Raw genomic sequence first — 21,873 nt, 5'->3', positions numbered from 1 at the left:
TCGTGGCCCGTATTTAGTTTTACGGTTTCAAAGTGTTAAAGTTTTTAATAATTTTTGGTTACCACCTTTTTACTCAGCGATTCATATTCAACGCTAGAATTTCGTATTTCTCGGATGTACTAACTAATCCGAAGCATGGCTTGATTATTATGGCTTTTACATAGAATTCCTTATTCCACTGAATTTAAAAATGAGGCACCTCATTTAGAATAAATATCGTCACTATGGTATAAATTTTCTGCAACAACATATTTTTTGTAAATATCATTGTCACTTATTTAAAATTATAGAGATGAATGAGCAAGATAGTTTAGTGGGCTACCTTGTATATTGGGTGGCATGGTAGGAATATTTTCTCGTTTGTTGGCATTACCAGCATTAATGGTAAAAACAATGCAGTTCCTAGATCCTCCGCTTGAAAATCACAGAGGGCGCTCGGAAGCTAGTGGTTTTCGCGAAGTCGGTATTTCAGTAGATGAAACCGGAAACTCCAGAAACTATCCAGTCGACCCTGCATACTTATCTGTGGTAATTTGAAAGTAAACTTTGCAATTATTTATGTATGTTTCTAATTTTGATATTTCTTGAAATATCGTGAATGTAGAGAAATTTACAAAGTCTTCAGAACCAACTTTCGTATAACTACTTATATTTATTCGTAGCGTTGGAAAGTTTTTGTAAACGTTTGTAAATCCCTTTCTGTGAGTGTACAACATAACGATAAAAGCAAAGATAAGAAAGAATATTTTTACAACGCGACGCGTACCTGCGTTTGCCCTGAACAAAAAGGATAAAGGCACTTTTAGCAAACAGAACCTCTAGTCTCGTGTAAATACTTCCTCTACAACTTGAGTTATGAACACTTTTTATACGAGCGGAGCTACTTTTTTACTGCAAAACGTTTCGTCCTTCTGTATAGGGCGCATTAAATGCTTTGTAAGAACGTATACGCTGCAACAATAGCATGCTTAAGTAATCTCTGAGCTACTTCTGACGTGCTTTGGTATTTTGAAGAAGAATTCGAGCATTACCCGACTCCGTTTTATATGATAAAAAAGTACATGAGACGTTCTTCATAGGTTACTTTTCAGGATGCCAGCAAAATATCCTATACAAACGTTCTGATGTCTCGTCCAACATCGTGTGCCGTAACCCTACAAACACAGTATCAATTTTTCGTTATTTGTTAATGGTTAGCCTTCAGCTTGATAGTCAAACGTAGGTCAGCAGCACGCGATAGCTCGCCACTTTCCTGCATCTTCCAAAATGCGTAACTTTTCCCCCTGCTGTAACATGTAAAAACTTGTGAAAACCTACAGCGCGTAATATATTTGTCGCACTTTGCTTTGTGTCATCTCATACGCTTGACACGTGACACGTCGTAAACACGTGGAATTTATGTATATAAAGTTTCGCAGCAGCGTGTACATTTAACCAGATCAAACAAGTCGTAGCAGTACCTACGCGTAGCTAGAATGAATCGTGCGATAATTTCGAGTTCAATCGATAACTCAAGCACGAAAGCCTGTTTTAAGTTTCTCCTTAAGTAATTACGACCGTTCAACTTTCGTCAAGAACTTTTTCTTTCTCAACCGAGGCTTTGAAGTTCAAAAACTACTTAGGCGAACGAATTACAACTTTTTCGTGGATAAATCGACAAAATTCAGCCGCGTCTACCCTCGACTTTAATCAACGACTTCTTGCCGCGCCGCCAAAATTGTTCCACTAACTGAACACGTTTGAGCTGCGCTGCTCTGCCCTAAACCACCGTCCACCAGCAACCCTCGTAACTCCCCGTGAAGTTAGGGGTGCTTTCGTGCGCCCAGACGGCCCTGGTCACGAGCCAACATTCGAAGGTCGAGCGGCATAGTGGTAGACGGCACGACGACGTAAATTGTGACGCATATAGCAGCAGGCCACGCGGTCGGGGGAGTGGAGGGTTGGTTCGTGTACCGGTATGTGAAGAATCGACGTCGACGGGTAGGCAGCAAAGGGTGGCTGACTCGGTCGGGGATTCACCGTGTGGTTGCCAGTCGCGTGCTCTGATCGCCAGGTGAGCAGCCTTTGTATGGATGTAATCGGTTTACCGACTATTTTCGCGAGACACCATTATTCGCATCGGACCCTGTTTCCGTGACACGCAAAACTTCTCTGCGCCCTCGTGAGTATTAAAGTTAATGTTACTTTTCGCGAAATTACATTTCTCGAGCTTCCACTGGTGAAAGAATGTTTAGTCCGCGAAGACAGCGCGAAATGTCAGATCGACTGTGCTGGTATCCGAGGATTTTAAAAGCCTGCTGGTTCGAGTTATTCCAGGATCGCTTAAATGAAAAAATGTTCAACTTAGCGTTATTAGGGTAAACTCTAGTCACGTTAATATTCAAATAGAATGCAATAAACTTTAATCTCTAAATTTTATCGTATTTATATTTATAATATTAGGGTACTTGAATTCATTTTTTGATGTTTTTGTTGTGTTTAAACATCGTCTAAAGGTGCGAATACACCTGAGTTCGCGAACAGTAAAGACATTCAATTTTCTATAAATTGTCTGTTCGCGTATTTGTTCGTATACTGTTCTTAGTGCTCTTGGAAAAATCGAGTAAGGGTGATAAAAAGTTTGTAAATCGTTTCCAGACATTTTTTGTGAACTTTTCGCTAGTGTATATCCAGCTTAAATGGTATTAAAAGAAATAGAATCATATCAACATAAACATATAAAGTCAGAAGTAAAAAATAATTCTTTGAATCTGTCACACAGTTTTTCTAGTAACGTTGAGTGTAAAACACACGTATTTCTATTCAGTTTTGGGTTACTTTTCAGAATGAAGATTCTTTGAGTATTTCAAGTCTGCTCTTTCTTGGTTCTCAATGTGAACCTGATGACGCGGTTTAATCGCATGCGCGATGTTTTATTCAGGCTTCTTTAATTTCTTAACAGTTATCTAGAGTCGAATGCGTTTACATCTCTTCTAAATTGCCCAAAGGTAAGAGGTGGTTTTGCAGTACATTTGAAAGTAAAATCTCTTGTTGCGAAACGACGCATGCGGGGTATTAGTGGTTTTGAATAGTGTTCTGCAATCCATGATCCTTTTTCCGTAGTAATTACTGGGTAGTTTTTTAGTTGAGAGAAGAAGAAATCATCGTTCTGTTGCGTTTAATACGTCTCTAGTTTTTATAAACGAGAACCTACACAAGGGACAATAAAATTTTGATTAAATTCAAGGAGTATGGATGCCGCAGGGATGATAATTTTTCATTATTAAAATGAGATTCGCGAAGTATCTCGTAACAATGTCGTTGCCAGCAGATAAAAAGATATTGATGGTATTATGCAAGGCATGCCTCGAAGTCCTTCCATTTTACCTCCAGCCGTTCGCATTCCGTGCATCGCGAAATACCGTAGTGCCTTGCAACGATATTTTTATGTATAAATCGATAAATGAACTTCCAGGATATTTTTTCACGGTTTTACCGCACTTCATTATATATTGATATTTCGAAATAAATACCAATTCCGTCGGTCATAATAAAATTGACTATCCAACACGTATAATGAAGGTGTCTGTATCGGTTGAGAATAAACAGTAAATTTGAATATTTTTAGCAGGTGAAAGCGTCACAGTAAATTCAAATAAAACGAAATAGGAAGAGTGGAAAGCAGGTATCAGCAATTGAAATGAATGACAATGGTTAATTATCAGTTTTCAAAGGCGGTTTCGATTCCTCTTATACAAACGAATTCCTCTAAAAAAATGTAAAATGTATAAAATAGAAATTAACTGTAATTAATTCCTGTAAAAGAGATTATCATCTCGTGTATTTTTCTGAGAGACATACAGAGGATACAGTGTACCGAAAATTGTCGGTTCAAATTTCTACTCTCCAACTTGAGTAAAATTATATTTACCTATTATAGCTATTTGTAAAGTAACTGGAAAATAAACCCGAGAATTACTCTCTCAAGAAAAGAGGTCTTCGCGAGTTAATTCGATTCTCGCATTCGTTCGCAAAAATGTTCGTGCAAATGAGATATTCGACGTTCCTCCAGCAGTGCGATTACTTTGCAAAGTACCGAGACCGATGTCGCTTTCCCTCGAACCATGATAATATCTTGTTAAATCAATAACAGATACAGATGACAGCGATGCTTCGTCATGCGATTCGACGTTATTCTCGCAGTCGTACGCCTCATTTTCCCCACTATTCAATATTTCTATCTCAGCTACCCTTTTAACGAGATTCCCTTTTCCCGAGGTTATTTTTCGAAATTTTTCATTTAATTTCGAACGTCGAAAAGTAGCAGAACTAGCGGGTGAAGGTAGTCGGAAACTAAGGTCGACTGAAATTCTCCTCGAATCCAACGAACAGCATATTGCAATGCACGAACAACGGCAACCACTTCACAATTTCAGTAGCACACCGGAAAGAGTGGAGGAGCGCTCGTTCGTTTTCCGACCACTCTAGACGACCGTACATTTGATTTTCAGAAGGTTCGCCTGCGTGCCTAGCCACGATGCTGGTGATTTGTTCCTCCTTTTATTAAGAGGAAGACACCAGGACACCGAGATGGCGCAGGAAACGGAGGAGACGACGTACGTACCGGAAACGGAGGAGAAGTCAAGGAAGGAGAGGGAACGTCGGGCCGTTCAGGAGGGAACGGCGTTGTGGAGACGACGAAAGGAGGAGTTGCAACGTCAAAAGCACCGTGAACAGCGTGAAGTATGCCTCGTAAATGGGCTGTTGTGCTTGCTCGAGCACCGTCCGCGACGCTTCTACTTCGCTGACCTCTTCTTACCTCTATTTCCTCCTGTATCCTCTCGCTGATCGGATAAAGATCACCGGCTGGAATCGTGTCCGCAACAAACCCCTGTATTTTCACCATTATGGCCTCCTCGAAACTTGGAGGATAACCGCGGGGATTTACGAGTCCGTGTAAGAGATTTCTGCTGGATCGACTTTCTTCTTTCGATACTGGTCACCGAATGATCAATAGCAAATGAAAATATAAGTTCGAGGACGAGGAATGGTTTAGGAAATTTTCAAAAATCGTATCTACTATTTCTTCTTATGGGACGAATTCGAGATTATATGCGTTATGGGCTTTCTTTTGCGATGAAACTATAATATAAATGGCTGAATATGAATATGAGAAGCAGATTTAAGAAATGAAGTTAATTTTCATAATTTGTATATTTTCTCTCTGATAATGTGTTCAAATTTTTGGGATATATTGAAAAGCTGCAGCTGTGGAATTTTAACTCTAAGGTTTTAGTATGTATTATTTTTTGTAATTATCGATGCCAGTATAATCTTCCGAGCAACAAGTAAAAATATTTTTTTCGCTTAATATCGCAGTCTGTAAAACTTTTTATTATCACAGATGATATTATAGATGTTAGGAAGGTCCTTGTGTATCTTAAAGTTGCTTGCTCAGAATAAAAATTCTAAACATGTGTTTTCCTTTACTCTTGATTCTGCCTGGGGCAGAACCTATACATATTTTGAAGACCATAACTTGAATCTACGTACTTCAATATTTTTACTAACGATACGCTTAACATTTTCATTATATTCAAGGAACAATAACACAATAGAGCTTGTTGTTAACAAATAAGCAACTACAAAAACGAAACTAGAACTAAACAATCTCTCTCTATTTATCGCTAGGCAATTCAACACTTTCGTTGATGTATCACACACCTGGTTCTTTCTCAACGTACGGCTGGCACCTTTCTGTCTCTCACACCTCACACTCCTCTCTCCCACACACGCAGTAGTGCCGCTAACCTGTGAGATGCCTGAATTACTATCAGCCCTTACCAATGACCTCAAAATCTTTAAAAAATTACATTTCACGATGATACTTTTAAGTAATGAACAAGATATAGAACCTAATATAATGGATTTAATGGAATTTACGCAAAGTGCGCGAAACTTGAAACGCTTTCGTCGAGTGTAATTTGTATAAACCGTATCATTAGTAGCTGCACGGTAATTACGGCGTAGATATTTACCACCCCCATGAGAGTGGAAACTTTAAGAAATATTTTAGTTAATGAGCGCAAACGTTCCCAGGTTTTAATGATATCCAGATGTTAGGTCGCGTACTGTTACTCAAACCAACCACATTTAACGGAAGGGAATAATATTTCAACTTGGAAAATGTTTTTATACATTCTCTTACGAAAATGTAGCATTAATTAATGTGGTGGAAAACATTTCATAGCTCTGGGATTGGCTCAGTAAAAAAAACTATCTTATTCTAAAGTTTAAAAATTTTAAAATAAATATTAAAAATATTAAAATTTTGAATTTTGTCCATGCGTGCTCCTTAGAACATAATTTCTCTTTTCTGAGAAACAAACATCTCAGTTTCTTTTTGCAAATTTCTGGCGAGTGATTCGTACGCGTGGTATTGTACCTACCTACGACCTGTAATAAAGAATTAAAATATTCAGAACCGTAAAGTGCATGCAAATTACTTACTATACTGCACATATGCTGGATTATGCACGCTCGAACATTAGCTTACCGCAAAGGTTGTTTTCTACACAATAATAAACATGATTACTTACGCGGAGATTATAGCGATGAATAAACGCTATGTTTAATACGTTTAATCTGTTGCCTTAATTTATAAATTTAAAATTGGAAATATGCGTGCAGTCGTTATATTTATGGATTTGCAGAATATTGATCTCGAGAGGTTGATCCCGTGAGAATAAGGGGGTTTAGTTTCGTTTAAATCTTTAACTGGTTTTTGAAACTCTGTTGAGCCGCAAGTGGAGGAAAAGAGGCTCAAAAGTGAATTCTCAATGGCTCGTTGGATGTTCGTTCTCTGAAGCCGCTTGGACAATAGAGTCTCGATATGCGCGCAGTAGTATCAATCTATGCGGTGTCAGACTTGCGAAACTACTGGATAAAGAACCACCACTCGTGTAGGCATCTCAGTTTTTTCGCGGGAAATATTATTTGAAGCTCCTCTTTCCGAAGTAAATTATCGCATGAGGATCAAAGTTTGTTAGTAATTAACATGCTGAAGAAAATAAAATCAAATAACTGATCTCATTATAATTTTTTTTTAATTATTTTAAGTTAAATGAAAGGCGATTTTAAATGTGTAGAATTGTGTCTTTTGTTGTAGTGATATAAGTGATATATTGTAGTAGTGAACTACTATTAATCAAATAGTATAATTTAATCACTTAAATAATTATGTTTATTTGACAATTTGGTATTTGAAAACTTCATTGCATGAAATTTTTCAATATAATTTTATGTACCTAATAACCAAGAAATTACATACTAAGAAATTCATTCTTGCTTACATCCCCTTTTCCAAAGAATAAATAATTTCTAAATTAATTTTATTCACAACTTCTACAACAACAATGTGCAAGTGACAATATTTTCAGTTATATGAAAAATTGTGTTTGTAAACTCAAGTTTCTTTTCTCTTTCACTAGCTCCAACAAATCTTGGAGAATTATTCGCCTTGGGGCAAGCCTGGAGGGGGTGCGCCTTGCGCAGCCACCCTGAGAAAGAAAAACGTGCCTTTGGATCCCCCGGAGCCACCGATGTGCCAGAATTTCGGGCAGGTAAAGTTTTCAAACGATTGATATACAACTTAAGTATTTTAATATTGCACGATACTTAATTTTCGATACAAATATCGAGAGCAACAATGACTAAATAAATTTATTGTTATTAGTGCATATCCCCGTCTATTTAAATAATTACTGACTTATTCTGTTCGATATCTCAGTTTCTGACAAAACTGTGATAGAGGCGAATATTCTTTCGTAAATTGGATGTTATTCATTCATTATCCGCCATGGCAAAAAGATACGTAAATCAATATCGCGCGTGCGCACCCGTCAAACGTCTATTACTTTTCGATTAAGCAGGGACGACTGAGGTTCATTAATTAATTCTTTTTGCGAAAGCTTTATTTCCGCTTAGCATAGAATTGGATCCAATCAATCAGTGCAAATGTTTTGCGTACAACGGTGTTTGGTTTGTCGGTATTTTATGAAAGCAAAATACGTTATAAAAGTGGTTATGAAAAATTATCAATATCTTCGTAATTCGAATGTTTGTTTATTTTGGTGAAATTATGGTTTCTTTATCGCAAAAAAGGAACAGGAAATGTAAGCACATTTACCAACGCATGAATTACTGATATTCAATCTGGGGTTTTGATTCAAACCAGCTTTTCAAATATCTATGCTGCCAATAATTACCTTCTTTATTTTCGCGTTTCACTGTAAATAAACGCTGCACATAAAATTACAAGGCCTATAATACTAAACTTTTTTATGTCCCAGCAAGGGTTAATTTCGTTTTTGCGCGCAACGAGCCTCATTTCGCATTCATTGACCGTGCTCTTGTACTCGTTTAATTCGATAGTATGTTCTTTGTCTGACCCAATAGGAGAAAATTTCGTGTTGTAATTTTGCTATACATTAATTCACGAGCACGATACATCCTTCAGTAGCTATTACTTTTTTTATGCAAATTGAATGTTCTACGAGTAGCTTCCTGTTGATCGTTCCATTATTGATCTTTAACTGTAATTTATCACTTTTTCACGAATAGTTCGATATTGCGTGAAATTCATTGATGAAAACAATACTTTCTGTGCACATATACATGTATACACATATACACGACATTTAGTATTTTATTTATTTAACATTTTAGTCAATGAATTTAATGAAGTATTGGTTTACCATAGTTTGAAGTGGTAGTTTCTTTAATCGACAATTCATAGACACTTGAAAGCTACGAATACTACATAGTTCAAGCTCTACAATCCCAATTAACAAAATTATTCCAGTTTCCTACCTTATTTTTCTGAGGAAAGTAGGTACCTAAGAACTGGAATACATTTTGTCTTTATAAACTTTCGTAAAAATGCCTCCCATATTTATATCCATCACATCAAAAGCCACTTGACAATTCTCGGATAAGAGAATTGTGAAATTTGGGACATGAAAATCTATGGAATAATGCTACTCTACTTAGCGTTGTATGTACACGAGTATGAGTAAGCTAAAGAGAGAACAAGGCCGAAGTTAGCCTGGTTCTTTTTCTGAAGAGATTGGTCTGACCTTTATTATTCGAGTAGTTATGGAAATTATTATCATTGAGATGAAGGATGTCCTAGAAGCCGATAATAACCATGCACTTACGTAAATGTTTGCCTTCGCGACGATCCGTCATGATCGCTATTCGAGAACTAGTTCCCGAGCACCATTTGCAATTCAAAACTTAAAAAATAGTATGCTATTTTTGACCTTACTTCACATACTTTGCCATTTTGTTCTACTTACAACATTAGCTTTATTAGGAGGTCCAGTTCTAAAAAGAATATTTACTAATTTTTTTGTAAAATTCGGTGTTGATAATACTTACTATTATTTAATATTATTTCTTCTACTAATAATAACATTGCGAATTGGATGTATCTGGATACGAAGAAAATTTTGTAGAAATAATTCGTCACGATTAGATCTTGTTTCCATGTATAAGCAGGCTTATATTTCAGTTAGGTTTGCTGTAAATGGTGGTATATTTTTCATTATTTTTGACACACCTTCTAGATTTTCATTCGCATCTTCCACGGTTTATTGCACTCGTAGGCAATTCTGTATTCTGTAATTTCAGCTTGCCGCGGGCGAATCTTATGTTTCCCTTCCGAGCGACCCTCGGAAAAACTTCTTCGCAGAAGAAACCTCCTCGAGTTTCTATTTCTCCATTATTCACAACTTCGTTATCGGGCGTATCAGGTCAACCCTTAAGCAACGTTGTTTTTTATCTCGCATTAAACGAGTACAGACATTTCGTTTTTACAGTCTTTCTATGCTGCTCTTAAAACGGTGGTCTTTCCTCTGGATAAATTTTCAACTATAAACAGTGTTGAACAACAGCCGCTTAGGGCGTAGCATTTTTCATGAATCCACATCTTCTTTAAAATAAAATCTCTTCAAAAATACGCGTTAAGAAATTCAGTAAAATGATTCAGTTGCAACAAATTCTTGTTAACAGGCCATATTTCAATAGTAATACTTCTTCTACTAATTGTAAGAGTAATTAAAACACTTCAGAAGCTTCTAAGCTTAAACTATTTAGAGCATTTTGTAATTTTTAAAAAGCCACGATCCTAAAAACTGTATTAACATACATGTACAAACTAAGTCGCTAATGTTTCATTTTAGTAAATGATGCGAATGTAAGTAACCAACAAAAACAAAAAGTGATTCAGTATTAACATATTTTCAATGAAAGAGGACTTTTAAAATTTATTTTAAATCCAGAAACCACTTCAACACAAAGATTAAGCTTTTATTCTTCGAGAATATTTCCATTCTGCGTTCATCATTTTTATCCCACTACTTGGCTCGATATTTTCTTCGAGTCTTCGCGAAATTGTCGTCGGAAGTTGCTTTCAGCGCGCTTAATAATACAAAGGCGACGGAAAAGAAGCCACCCCCTTAAGAAAGGATGTCAGGCAGATCCGATCACGAAGGGAGGTGGTGGTAGGGTTGGAGGGCAGTCACAGTCATCGTTATCGTGCATCCGCTGATAAAATCCAGCGATATCGTCGTCACCTCTGTGACGTTGGCTTTCATTAACATCTCAAGCGACCTCGTGCACGAAACTTGCTTTCCGCCTGCTCGTTCGTGGAATATGTATTGCCTGGCTATCGATCGGTTCGTATCGATGTTCTTCACGTGTTTAACGATAGTTTGTTAACGAACTTCCCAAGAGATTTTCTTCATCGAATAATTCTTAATTATTCCAGCAATTTGCTGGAGTAAATCAAGCGACTCAGGGGACATGAAAATTGCGTGAGTTTAAATTAAAATGGTAGTTAACTCGTGTTCTCATAATACCTACTGCTTTTTCGTTCAAATTTCTTATAAGTGAAATTTTATCTGTCTTTTACGAACCCTCGATTATGTGAAATAATTACAATAAATATCTCCGACGATATGCTAATGTTTATTCGTAATTAACTTTGAATTTTTCTTGAAGTGGAAGAAATTAACAGTGATATCGTGATAGTTAAATACAGATGCTATTTCTGTTAATAGGAAGAATCCATTTAAAATTCACTTATTCATTTATGCCTCACAAATTAAATAATCTTAATGATACCTATAAAGGAAAAGAAAAATTATTTTTTCCGATATCTATGAAGCTAATTACTTTTAATGAAGGATTTCTTGGTTTCCTTGATTTTTACTACCTAAAAAATATTGAGGAACCTAGAAAATATTAAGGATAATGAAGTTCAATTTTTGGTCCGAAAAAACCAGAGATCTGTTTTGAGTGGAATTTGCTTCCTCATGATTCTACTTGACCTTGACTTCAAGTACGAATCTCGAGTTCTACAGTAAGTCGTTAAATAGAAGCTTCATTTTTCATCGTACGAACGAGGGTGATTGGATTCTGTGCACTAAGTCGTTCGTACGTCGACAAAACTATGTTATAAACGATTGGAAATGATTCGAGTGCAGTTGCGGCGACGCATATAAGAGGCACTCCGTAATGGACTTTCGCTGTACGGGCAAACGTGAAACATCTTTCTGTCGGCAATAAAGTCGATAAAGGGAAGGGGGACGTCGACACAGTCGAGTGTTCGGTTCGTTCTTGATCTAACCCCATAGACGTATCGTTCCCTGATCACGTACAGCTGAAAACGTTTCGTAGTCAAGAGACACAGCGTCGATCTTTCTTGGTGACGCGAAAATTTTCGCGCCAAGAGATTCTTCCAAGAAACTTGCAACGAAAAATGGGGGACGTCGCGTCATCGTCTTCGCATCACTCGAGACCAGATGCTAGTTATCGGAATTTAATCATCGAAGTTTCTTTGAGAAATTGAGAGGTATAAAGAAGTTTTCACCATTGGATTCTTCTGTTTTAGTTCTTGCACCAGCGAGGAAATATTTAAACACTTCAAAGTGTGAAATCTAATCTTAATAGTAGAAAAGAGTTAGGTATGCAAAATTTAGGGATGTAGGATATGCTAATATTTGTAAACGGTTCATCAGACAAAAAAATATATCAATATCTAGATTCTAATTTATTAGATAACATAAATGTTATTTACTATACACACATGTGTTTAGACTGCCTTCTTTGGCAAGTTTCAATACATTGAATTTCAATATTGACATTCAATACAAATCTAGTTACAAGAATGAGCTATAATATTTTGAACTCGAGGGGCAAGAATTTCAGTAGAAAAATATGGGAACAATAAATAAATCCTTAAGAAAATGTCCTTATAAAAAATAAAGTTTCACCATCTACTAAAACTTAACTAAAGTACATAAAGCATAATAAACTCTATTATATTTGTATTCCATTTTTTAAGTAAAGGTGCTACGACTGTCTCATTTAACAAGTATATTTTTAAATATAATTAGGTATGTTGAATGTAAGCATTGAAGTTTTATCAATTGGAGTTTTCCAACAAAAGTAGTCTAAACAGATACAACAGTGATCTAACTTAATCATTTGTGTTATTTAATAAATGAAATAAAGAATTCCATATCAAAATATTCAATCCTTTTACACGTTAGGATGTATTCGGTAGATCAGGAGCAGAGTACGTGCTCGAACTGTAGCCAGCCACCCCGCGAATGTAGGAAACGAACCTTGGAAACTGCTTAATATGCTATGACGCCGTGTGCTTAGTTGGCGCCTCTTTGGTCCTGGGGTCGTCCTGGTCCTGGTGGAGTTCCTTGGAGGGATCCCAAGTTGCTGGGTGTGCGGTTCCTCGAGTCCTTGGTACGCATACTTCCTCATGCGCTAAATATCAGTCTGCCATCAGCTGATAGATAGTTCACCTTATTAGTTAGTCTCTTTCTCGTTCCATAGCTAGAGAATTAGAAAACGTTCACGTTAGCTCGTCACTTTTCATTTGTACATAGTTCACTTCTGGTCGACGAGCAGGACTTCGCCCACGAATTCTGTCCATACGTACATTACAGCTTTGTATATACGCATAGTGAAATAGAATTAAGCTTCAAACTGATAAGTACTCTTTGAGGATAGCAATTCAGTAGATATTATGGAGATACTGTGGAGCTTCCTTCTATGAACGTTACATTCTCTAACAAGTAGCTTCTCAAACGCATACAGCTTGAAAGACAGAGATTGCATAGTTAGAACGAAATAGTTTAGGCCATACCCTAGTTCGCGTACACGAACTTCCCCATTAGGAAGGGGAAGAGTGCTTCCTGTTCGAAATTGAATTTAATCAGGACATCCTTTCATCGGTTTCTCCAGCAGCCCTCTGGAAGTCGTCATGTCTCGTACATAATTCTATTTAATAGCAGAAACGAATGCATTACCTCGACTCGACGCTGGCTACGGATTTTTCTATCAGACTCGGGGTGTTATAGTCACTAGAGCCGGTAAACAGCGTTTGAAGTGGAAATTAGCGCTTCTGTTACCGCGCTTCCGGAACAGGGTGGCTGGGTTTCCGTGGAGACGCGTCTGCCTCCTTTCCGCCTCGGCCACGGCAAACGATCCCGTCGAGTGAAACTCTTAATTTTTAATTAACCGTCGTAGCATCCTCCAACAGCAACGCACATAACCGTGCCGCGTTACCGGCCGTAATTGAACGATCCTTCCCTCGGCTTCCGCAGCTGGAAAGTTTAAACTAAAATTTATTACTGCGTTCCACTTCAGCCGAGTTTACCTCTTCCCCTAACGCGAAAGCTTATTCTCGCTACACACCCTCTCCTACCGATCTTTGCCTTCGTTTATCGTCTTGCTGCGTTTGTGTTCACCCTAGCGTTATCCCTCTTGCGCGGCACCGGGCATGGATTTATAGTGGATGGATTTATGGATGGTTTTTTCTTTTTCTTTGTAATAAACTGCATGGTCCTGGCTCCTTGTAACGTTCTAAGTTAACTAGATTGACGTGATAAATGATTCAGCTGCGTGTTTTTAAGCAAGTGGTTATTGATCAGTCGAACAATTCTACCCGAGTATGTTTCGATACTCTTCTTTGAGATATATTTTTGAATTCGCTTAGCTAGGAGTTTGATACGCTTTCGCTGGCAATAATAGACTTTACGTTGATACAAGAAACTATTTCAAGTTCTATTGATCAAGATACGATACTAACTCTGTTAGGTTTATGCTATTACTATCTGAGCCACGGTATTGCTTTCTTTGTCGTCTGATTCAAAGTCCAACTGGATTGATTTGCAGTTCTAGTACCATCGGGACCTGGACCACCACTTACTTTAATCGAACTACGGTTCTAGTTTCACCTAGGTTCATACTTCCATCAAACCACGGTGTTAATTTCGTCGCTTTTCGCGTTCACGGCGACTCTAATCAAACTGCAGCAGTTTCACTAGAACCTACACTAGAACTGATCTTTGTAACGACACGATGACTTTGTAGAATTTAGGTTAGTAGATTTGATTGCAACATTGTTCCTAGAACAAGCTTCGAAGTGTTACTTGTTAAGTGTCAGTTAAGGGTCCTAAAAGTACCCTTCTATGCTAAATGTACAGTTTCAAATGCCTGATTTAATTCGACACCAAGCACGAAACCGAAACCGAGAAACAGGTTTCAACCAAATCGAATCATTATGTACCGATTGTGCCAGACCTTGCTGGTTACCACTTGAAATCCTTTCAGGGATGGACCAACAATTCCACAATCGAAAGGTTACACAAGAAAAACATTAATCCTTTGGCGGTCACAGATATGAACAAGTTCTTCGACGATAAGGCGGAACCAGGTAAACGGAGGGAGAGTGTAGGTCGATCGACACGATCTCCAGGTCAGTTCGTTTCCCAGGTATAACCACAAATATGCAACTGGTCCAAGATTCACGGAATCGCTACAACGAGGAAGTTCAGGTGTACGAGCTGACCGGGGGCGTGGAATTGGTACCACTCTTAACCAGCAGACGTTATTACGCGCAACCACAAGCCACTCGTTACGCCACCGATGCCACACGACCTGGGTATACGATTGAATCGTACGTATGGCGCGAAAATGAAATTCGGCTCTCCATTTTCGTCGATAGCAAAATAGGAGTAGCTTCCCATCCTCGTTGTCTTCACTGCACTTTTTCATTTCAGTTATCTTTGAAGAAAATTTTCATTTACCATAAAAGCTCCTTTTTCAAGCTTATCTCATGATTTCTACGGTCATTTGATATATTTGTTTTAAGCTTTAATCCATGTTGTAGTTCCCATCGCATGGTATTAGTTGATAAGAGAGATTCAACATAGTCATGATCTGACCTACCTTAATTTTTTTCTGAAGGAGGCTTGCACCATTTCACGTTTTAATTTCTAGAACGTTTGAAGATATTAAAAAAAATTCTGCACACTTCTCTTGTAAACAGAATGGTATCAGTGATGTGTAACATTATTTTAGAAGACATAACAAGATAAAACTTTTCCTTTGTGTTCAAATACTATCTTGTAAAATAAGAGCTTTGCACCTGCAGCATATAAAGGACTAATATACTGTCAAGAAGCTTCGAAACTTTACTGTAAAAGGTTGTCAGGTTATTTCCAATAGCAACCATCGTCTATTTTCTCGGATGCCAAAAGTTACAGAATTCTCGGGTTTCCGAATCGAGACGCATTCCCGGCGTGTCAAGGGTCACGTGAATGTCAAAATGCGACGAGCCACGAGATTACAGTAGAGGTCTGGTTAGCGTTGTTACGGTACTCGTGGAGGATGTAACTACGTTACAGGTAATCAACCCATTGACCTGAGCTCTCTCGACCTCGACAACTTCAGCCGTTGGTCCCTCCACATCCAGCATCTATCCCCCTTCCCCTTGAGTGTTTGTCAACGTTACAGTCTGTCGCTCTGTGTACTCGTCAACACGGTTTTCCTCACAGCCATCTTCACGGCGTGCTAGCTCTCCTCGTTCGAAGGCATTCAGGTAATTACGCGCTGAAAAATCGTTCTAGACGGCTGCCTCGTCGAGTGTTGTCTTTCCTTTTACTTTCTCCCCTTCTCTCTCCCGCTCTACTTTGAAAGATTGCTTTTCTTCCGCCACGGTCTTGCTTCTACGGTTCTCAAAGGAAGGGCTTATTTGTTTCACTGTGTGGTATTGTTAATCCAAGTGCGTGGCTAGTAGGTAAAACAATTAGTTTCCACTTTTTTTATTTTTGAGCAACAGTGGCTGGTAGATAAATAGAGTTTCGACGAGATATAATTCTGGATTTAAAAATACATCTTGTGGTTTAATCGGGAGTGGCACCAGGTTAGATAATAAACATTGTAATTCATCCTCTTTTAACTGAGCTTAGCAATACTCAGTTTTCCTTTTAAATAAATGTTTACCTGAAATAATTAGTTGGATGAATTCTTTTTAGTTAATTATTTTGACTAAATAAAAGTTATTTGCATAAATTTTTGCTGGAGCAAAAACTTGTTCTTTTGTGATAAAGGAAGATTGAGTTACTAATAATTATTATTCTCCTTTGTTTTCTGTATTCCAAAAAAGACAGTTATCAGTGTCTGTTTATCATTGATCTATTCTATTTAGAGTACTATAGGACATGAATGAAATAACAATCTCTACGTAAATTTTGAATACAGTATATTGCTTGGTGAAATAATGTTATCTTGACTAACACATTAGCTGGTTGTTTCGCTATTTCATTGTTATGGAAGTTTCCTGTTATCGAGGACACTATGATATCGTTTTATCGCGTTGTTGTTACGTTGGTTACGCGCAAGGACATCAACAGACTGATGTATAATGAGACACTTTGATAGCGTTTAATGGAATTCTGTATGAAGCTGCCGCCAGGGATGTCGTGTTGTTTATAATATGATCGGATGTCAGAACACTGCAGCAATTAATCATCGTCAATTATCGACCGCTTTGTAAAAAGAATAAAAAACGAATGGTCGAAGTAAAGTTTGATTTTCTCCTCTTTACAAATATTCAACAGAATATATTTACCTTTTCTAGTTGACCTAATTTAAACCCATATTCCGCACATAAACTATTATACAGTGTTTAACAAGTGTCAGAAATTTGAAAAGGTAATTCTAAAAGCGAAAATAAAACAAAAATGAAGATAAAATTGCATTTCAGGCTTGGTTGGCTCTGGCCTGACTAATCCAGTAGTAGAATAAATCCCAAGTCAGACACATTTCACGCGAATTTTAGATGCTTTTAGAACAATTAATAACTCCAAAACGAAGTCCCAAACGCAATTTGATAATTCTTGATTTTCCTTCTATTTTATTATGTAGAATCACATCTTAAAATTTCTGACACCTATTATCGATTATCCTGTATACCTACACATAAATGAAAGGTGCTAAATGAATTTTAGAGTTAACTAAACAGTTTAAGTTACAAATGTTAGTACCTACCGCTAATTATTCAATTGATTGGTGCGACTTCCGTCTGCTCTCAAATATGTTGTTCCTGTTCACTCTGGGGCTATTGTCCCTCTTAAGGGGGTTAATTTTTCACTCCCCCAGGGTTTGTTGCTTTTTTCAAGCAACATGCAAGGTGACATGCTTGTGCTAAGTCTCCGGGATGCTCGTTCCAATTCGCTTTTTGTTTCTGTCGTAATGAAGGAGCACTCTCTTTGGAGCACATTCGCCGAGAAAAGAATAGACAGCGGAACAATACGTTGTTCCCGCTTCTGCCGACTTCTCGCTTCGTTTGTCCTCCGACTGAGGAGAATTTGATCTCACGGGAGCCTCTCGAACGACTTTCATCGAACATCTTGCAAATCCTCGCAGAACGATATTACAAGTTCGGGCAGAGAGTCCCTGAGAGTCATCGAAATCCCATTTCGCTTTATCGTGCCGCATCTAACGTCCTTTCGGCTAATTAGTTTCAGATTCTAAACTTCTAAGCGTCGCGAACGCGCAGTTTGTTCGAGTATAAAGCATCTCGTGTTTAATATTCGTATTTCATCACACTCCTCGCAACTGTTCCTTAACCTGGCGAAGTTTCAATTTATTCCGAAAGTTTCCCGATCGTTAAAACTTCTATTATTCTCCCGGAGAGCTACTTTTTACTCAATTCAGACTCTGTTTCCTTTTTCGCTGTGGAGAAGGAAGTCTCAGTCGTAGTTACCCAGCATGGAATAAGAAAATTATATTTTCGTCAGAGTCTTTCCCGTTTTATCTGCATAAAGTCCCGCGTAAGCCCGCTTATTAAAGGGTAAACACCCCCGACAGGACGGTCCAATGTACGTGTCTCTAAGGCAGCCCCTCGTTGATCCTTTCTTATGTGCTCCAAGGGTTTAACTCTTCACAGGCAACGCACAAATCCCGAGGAATTATTACTTGCTCGAATTTACAGATGATCCTTGCTGGATTCTTGCAGGTTTTGCGTGAAAAAAGCGGCTACCCCGAAGGGCGAAATTTTCAAATTTTCTATCTAGCGAAAGGCGATTCGTTTATTTGCGGGAAAACTCGGGGGAGAAGTTTTATGGAAGGTGCATCATTGCGGTAATGTTCGTATAAAAGGACGTTCATGGTTCTGGAACAACGCGATGTTTCTTCGAGGGCGGTAGAAGTTTGCATTGCAGTGGAAGTTAGTCTCTCGCGATCGAAATGCGGGCAACAAGTATCTGGGAGCGTGTTTCCCTCGTATATTTTCATCGTAAAAGGTTCCAGTATCGCATCGGCGTTTTCCAGACGCTTTTCTTGTTTCCCGCGGCGGCTCTTCAACGTTCTCTCGTGTTTCATTGCGACACCAGCCAACTTCTCCAACGCCGACACGCTTATGAAAGTTTTATAGATCGCGGAGGAATTTATTGAGCAGATAGAAAACTGTGACGGTCCCTCGTCAATGGAAACAATAAACCACGAGATCGTTAATGGGGGAGAAATCAATTTTAGCTGGAATTATAATAATCGTAACTGAATCGTGTTATAATTTATTGTGCGTTTGAAGCTGTTGTGTGAAAATACATTCGAAGAAGAGCGGTGTTGGTACGGAAGTGATGCGATTTCTCAATGCAACAGATATTACCGTAAGTGTTCATGCATGTGGTAATGAGCATGGAGGCTATTATGCGCAAATCGTCGAAATCAGAAGTTATTATTGCCATGTTTATAACAGCAGCCTTTTGTACTAGCGTCGGGAAAGCTTTGTACCGATTGCAATTTAACTTGCATTTTGAGTGCATGTGGAGATAATTATTCGGTTGAAATGATCACAAATTCATTCTTTGGGTACCTGAATATTGAAGATACAATTATGAGCATAAGGTAGTGAGATATTGGAATTTAGAACATTTTAGGAAACAGTTAAAATTAATACAAGTTTTTCATATTTTCACATCTGTTGCAAGATATTTATAGTGTAAAGTATCAAAAATAAAAGAAGAACGTGAATAGCACTTCAAAGCTTTATGCTGGTTTTATATCATATATATATGTATGTTTAATGGGAGATATATTATTTGGGGTTTATGAAGCAATTTAAAACACATTTATTCTTATAGCAGATTAAAATAGTTTAAATTTGATTCTTCAAAGTTACTTTTATGCTCGTAGTAAGTTAGCTTGCAGAATTTTCGTTTACTTAATCACTCATTACTCAAGTTTTACGACGTGAAAGTTGTTGCAAGTAGAAATCTGTAGCGAGATAGATGGGATCAAGGTTATATCGATTTCCAACATGTCATCATTACGATAAACTTAAACTGTAAGCCTTAAAACTATTAAACTAAGGAGCTAGAGAGACAGAGTACCATGATAAATCTAAACTAGACTTCAGTTTCGATCTTAAACTTGCTAACTGCTAGGCAATCACTTATGTAAATTCAGCAAAACTTTAGTTGTGAGATGTTACATCTCACAGCAAAGACTTACATTTAGATATTTCAAACTAGAAATTCTGGGATAAATACCAAGCCTTTTATCAGTACATGTTTTAATTATACCATAAAAAAAATTCGTGTTTAAGTCGAATACGATTAGTAGTTCAATAACACACTGTTATTTTCTATTTCTTTTTAAATGATGAAACAAAGTACTAGATGCAAAGTTCTTGTTTTTCCTAGAAAGGAAATTCTCTAAGAAATTTCACTCAAACAAGTTTCACTCATATCGAAAGTGAAAGAGAGATACAGCAAGCGTAACACGTGTCTGACTACTGACTGAGCACTACCACTACCACCGCATTGATTTCTTTGCAGCCATGCACAAATTAGTGAAATTTTTAGAAATGCTTACGAATTTACTGGAAATCTTTAAAATTAACGAAATTATCCAGGAATACATGTTCAAACAACAGATAGTTATCTCTGTATATGATCAGATTTCGGGAAGCTCATTTAGACCGCTTTTGTCGGCAGATTACGGTCACTGGAGGTTGGGAATCGTGAGTACATTGCCGAACTCGTAGAGCAAATGCGACGAAAGCGGGAGAACGCATTGGTAAGTAGGAAATGATCAGAAACACGCGGTCGTTTGGAGCAAGGTACATAGCTCTGTCTAATATTAATTATGGGTATCTATTCATCCCTGTAATATTTATTACATTTGCTGCAGTTGCATCGTATTAAACGCTTGTAAAGCTACTCGCACACTTGGTCGGCTTATAACATTCCTATATATATAGGCATATCTGTAAATTGCAGTAAATTTCATCAGACAAATCCCAAAGGATATCAGATATCCGGGATTGCCACTTATTTTAACATTAAATTACCAAATTTATCTTAAATTGATGTTCAACCAAGGGAAATATACAAGTATAAATTAATATATTATCTTTAAATTACATATTTCTAAAAAAGTCTCTACATTTGATGATTTTGATAGAGACAAGTGTACACAAAACATTAGTAATTCTAGTGTCATTACAATTTATATTTATAAATATTTAATTTAAGGATATCCAGATACTCACCGACACCTGGGTACCACAGTTTACTTAAAGGTTATTCACCTTATTTCATTGTATCTTCTCTGTTGGAGAGAGCCACCTAATGATACCTATATTCCAGTTTTCCAGGTACACAATCACTCCTTTTATTTCAATTTTCAGAGATCCCAAGTTTTATTCGCAATATCTAAGCTCGGAGTCTTAGCGAAGTCTGGATTCCTCTTTTCTGAGGGATCGTGATCCTTTACTCTACGTAGGTTTTTAGTCTCTCCAAGTGTGCAGTTAGCTTCAGAGCTCGTGGTTAAATAAAAAGAAAAAGGCGGGCGTTGTACAGACCTGCTTCCCGTTCCAGGAGGAACGACGTATGGAGCAGGAAAGCTGTCGTAGACATTTCGATACTTGGGGAAGGTTGTGGGGTCGACCTGGGCATGGTGCTCCCATAGATCATGCCCAACGCAACAACCTCTTCGACATCCTCTATCGTCCAACCATCTATTGAATTTTCTACGAGGAACCGACCCTCTGTCTGCCGCTGTGCATCTTTTTCTACGGAGCTACTTCCACCAGGCTCCTTCGTGCCATGGAATAACGCATTGTTAAAGGAAACAATCTCCCCATGGACTATAATAGATCTGCGGTTGTACAATGGAAGTAGAACAACGCGCAGTTTGGTAGATCCGAGAAAAATGAATTCACTGTTGGTAGAACGACGCGTGATGGATTGTTACGAAATCGTTCGAGTCGTTCGCGATGGGGCGCTAAAAGGAGAGGGATTGGAAAAGTTGCGAGCTAAAGGCGCTTCGAGTGACGTAACAGGTGATGTAACTTGCGCGAGGAAAAGATGGGAACGGTGGTTGTGATAATACGAAGCAGCGCCGGCTGTATAATTAATTGGCGGTTTTGCATGGAAAGCAGCGCGAATAGAACGGCTATGGGATGGAATTGGAGCGAGCCAGAGAGAAAAGCTGAAAGGAGATCATAGTGTACACGAA

General features: G+C 37.9%; 1 protein-coding gene across 2 annotated transcripts; it reads left to right on the top strand.

Annotated features, from left to right (window-relative positions):
• The first annotated feature begins 1,979 nt into the window (after positions 1 to 1,979).
• LOC143188943 (uncharacterized) lies at positions 1,980 to 21,557 on the top strand. Of its 2 annotated transcripts, none has more exons than XM_076393500.1 (7): positions 1,980 to 2,053; positions 4,491 to 4,722; positions 7,470 to 7,601; positions 14,677 to 14,779; positions 14,839 to 15,022; positions 20,349 to 20,430; positions 21,234 to 21,557. In XM_076393500.1, the coding sequence occupies exons 2-7, from the start codon at positions 4,570 to 4,572 to the stop codon at positions 21,378 to 21,380; spliced, it is 801 nt and encodes a 266-aa protein (XP_076249615.1). In that variant the 5' UTR covers positions 1,980 to 2,053; positions 4,491 to 4,569; the 3' UTR covers positions 21,381 to 21,557. The 2 variants fall into 2 exon arrangements, with proteins under 2 accessions (XP_076249615.1, XP_076249616.1); XM_076393501.1 differs by lacking the exon at positions 1,980 to 2,053 and adding an exon at positions 2,079 to 2,161.
• Positions 21,558 to 21,873: the final 316 nt, after the last annotated feature.

This window comes from Calliopsis andreniformis, chromosome 3, assembly GCF_051401765.1.
Source record: "Calliopsis andreniformis isolate RMS-2024a chromosome 3, iyCalAndr_principal, whole genome shotgun sequence".
NCBI classification, from domain to species: domain Eukaryota; kingdom Metazoa; phylum Arthropoda; class Insecta; order Hymenoptera; family Andrenidae; genus Calliopsis; species Calliopsis andreniformis.
Note: the sequence above shows the minus strand (reverse complement) of the source record. Positions and strands in the feature narration are given on the sequence as shown.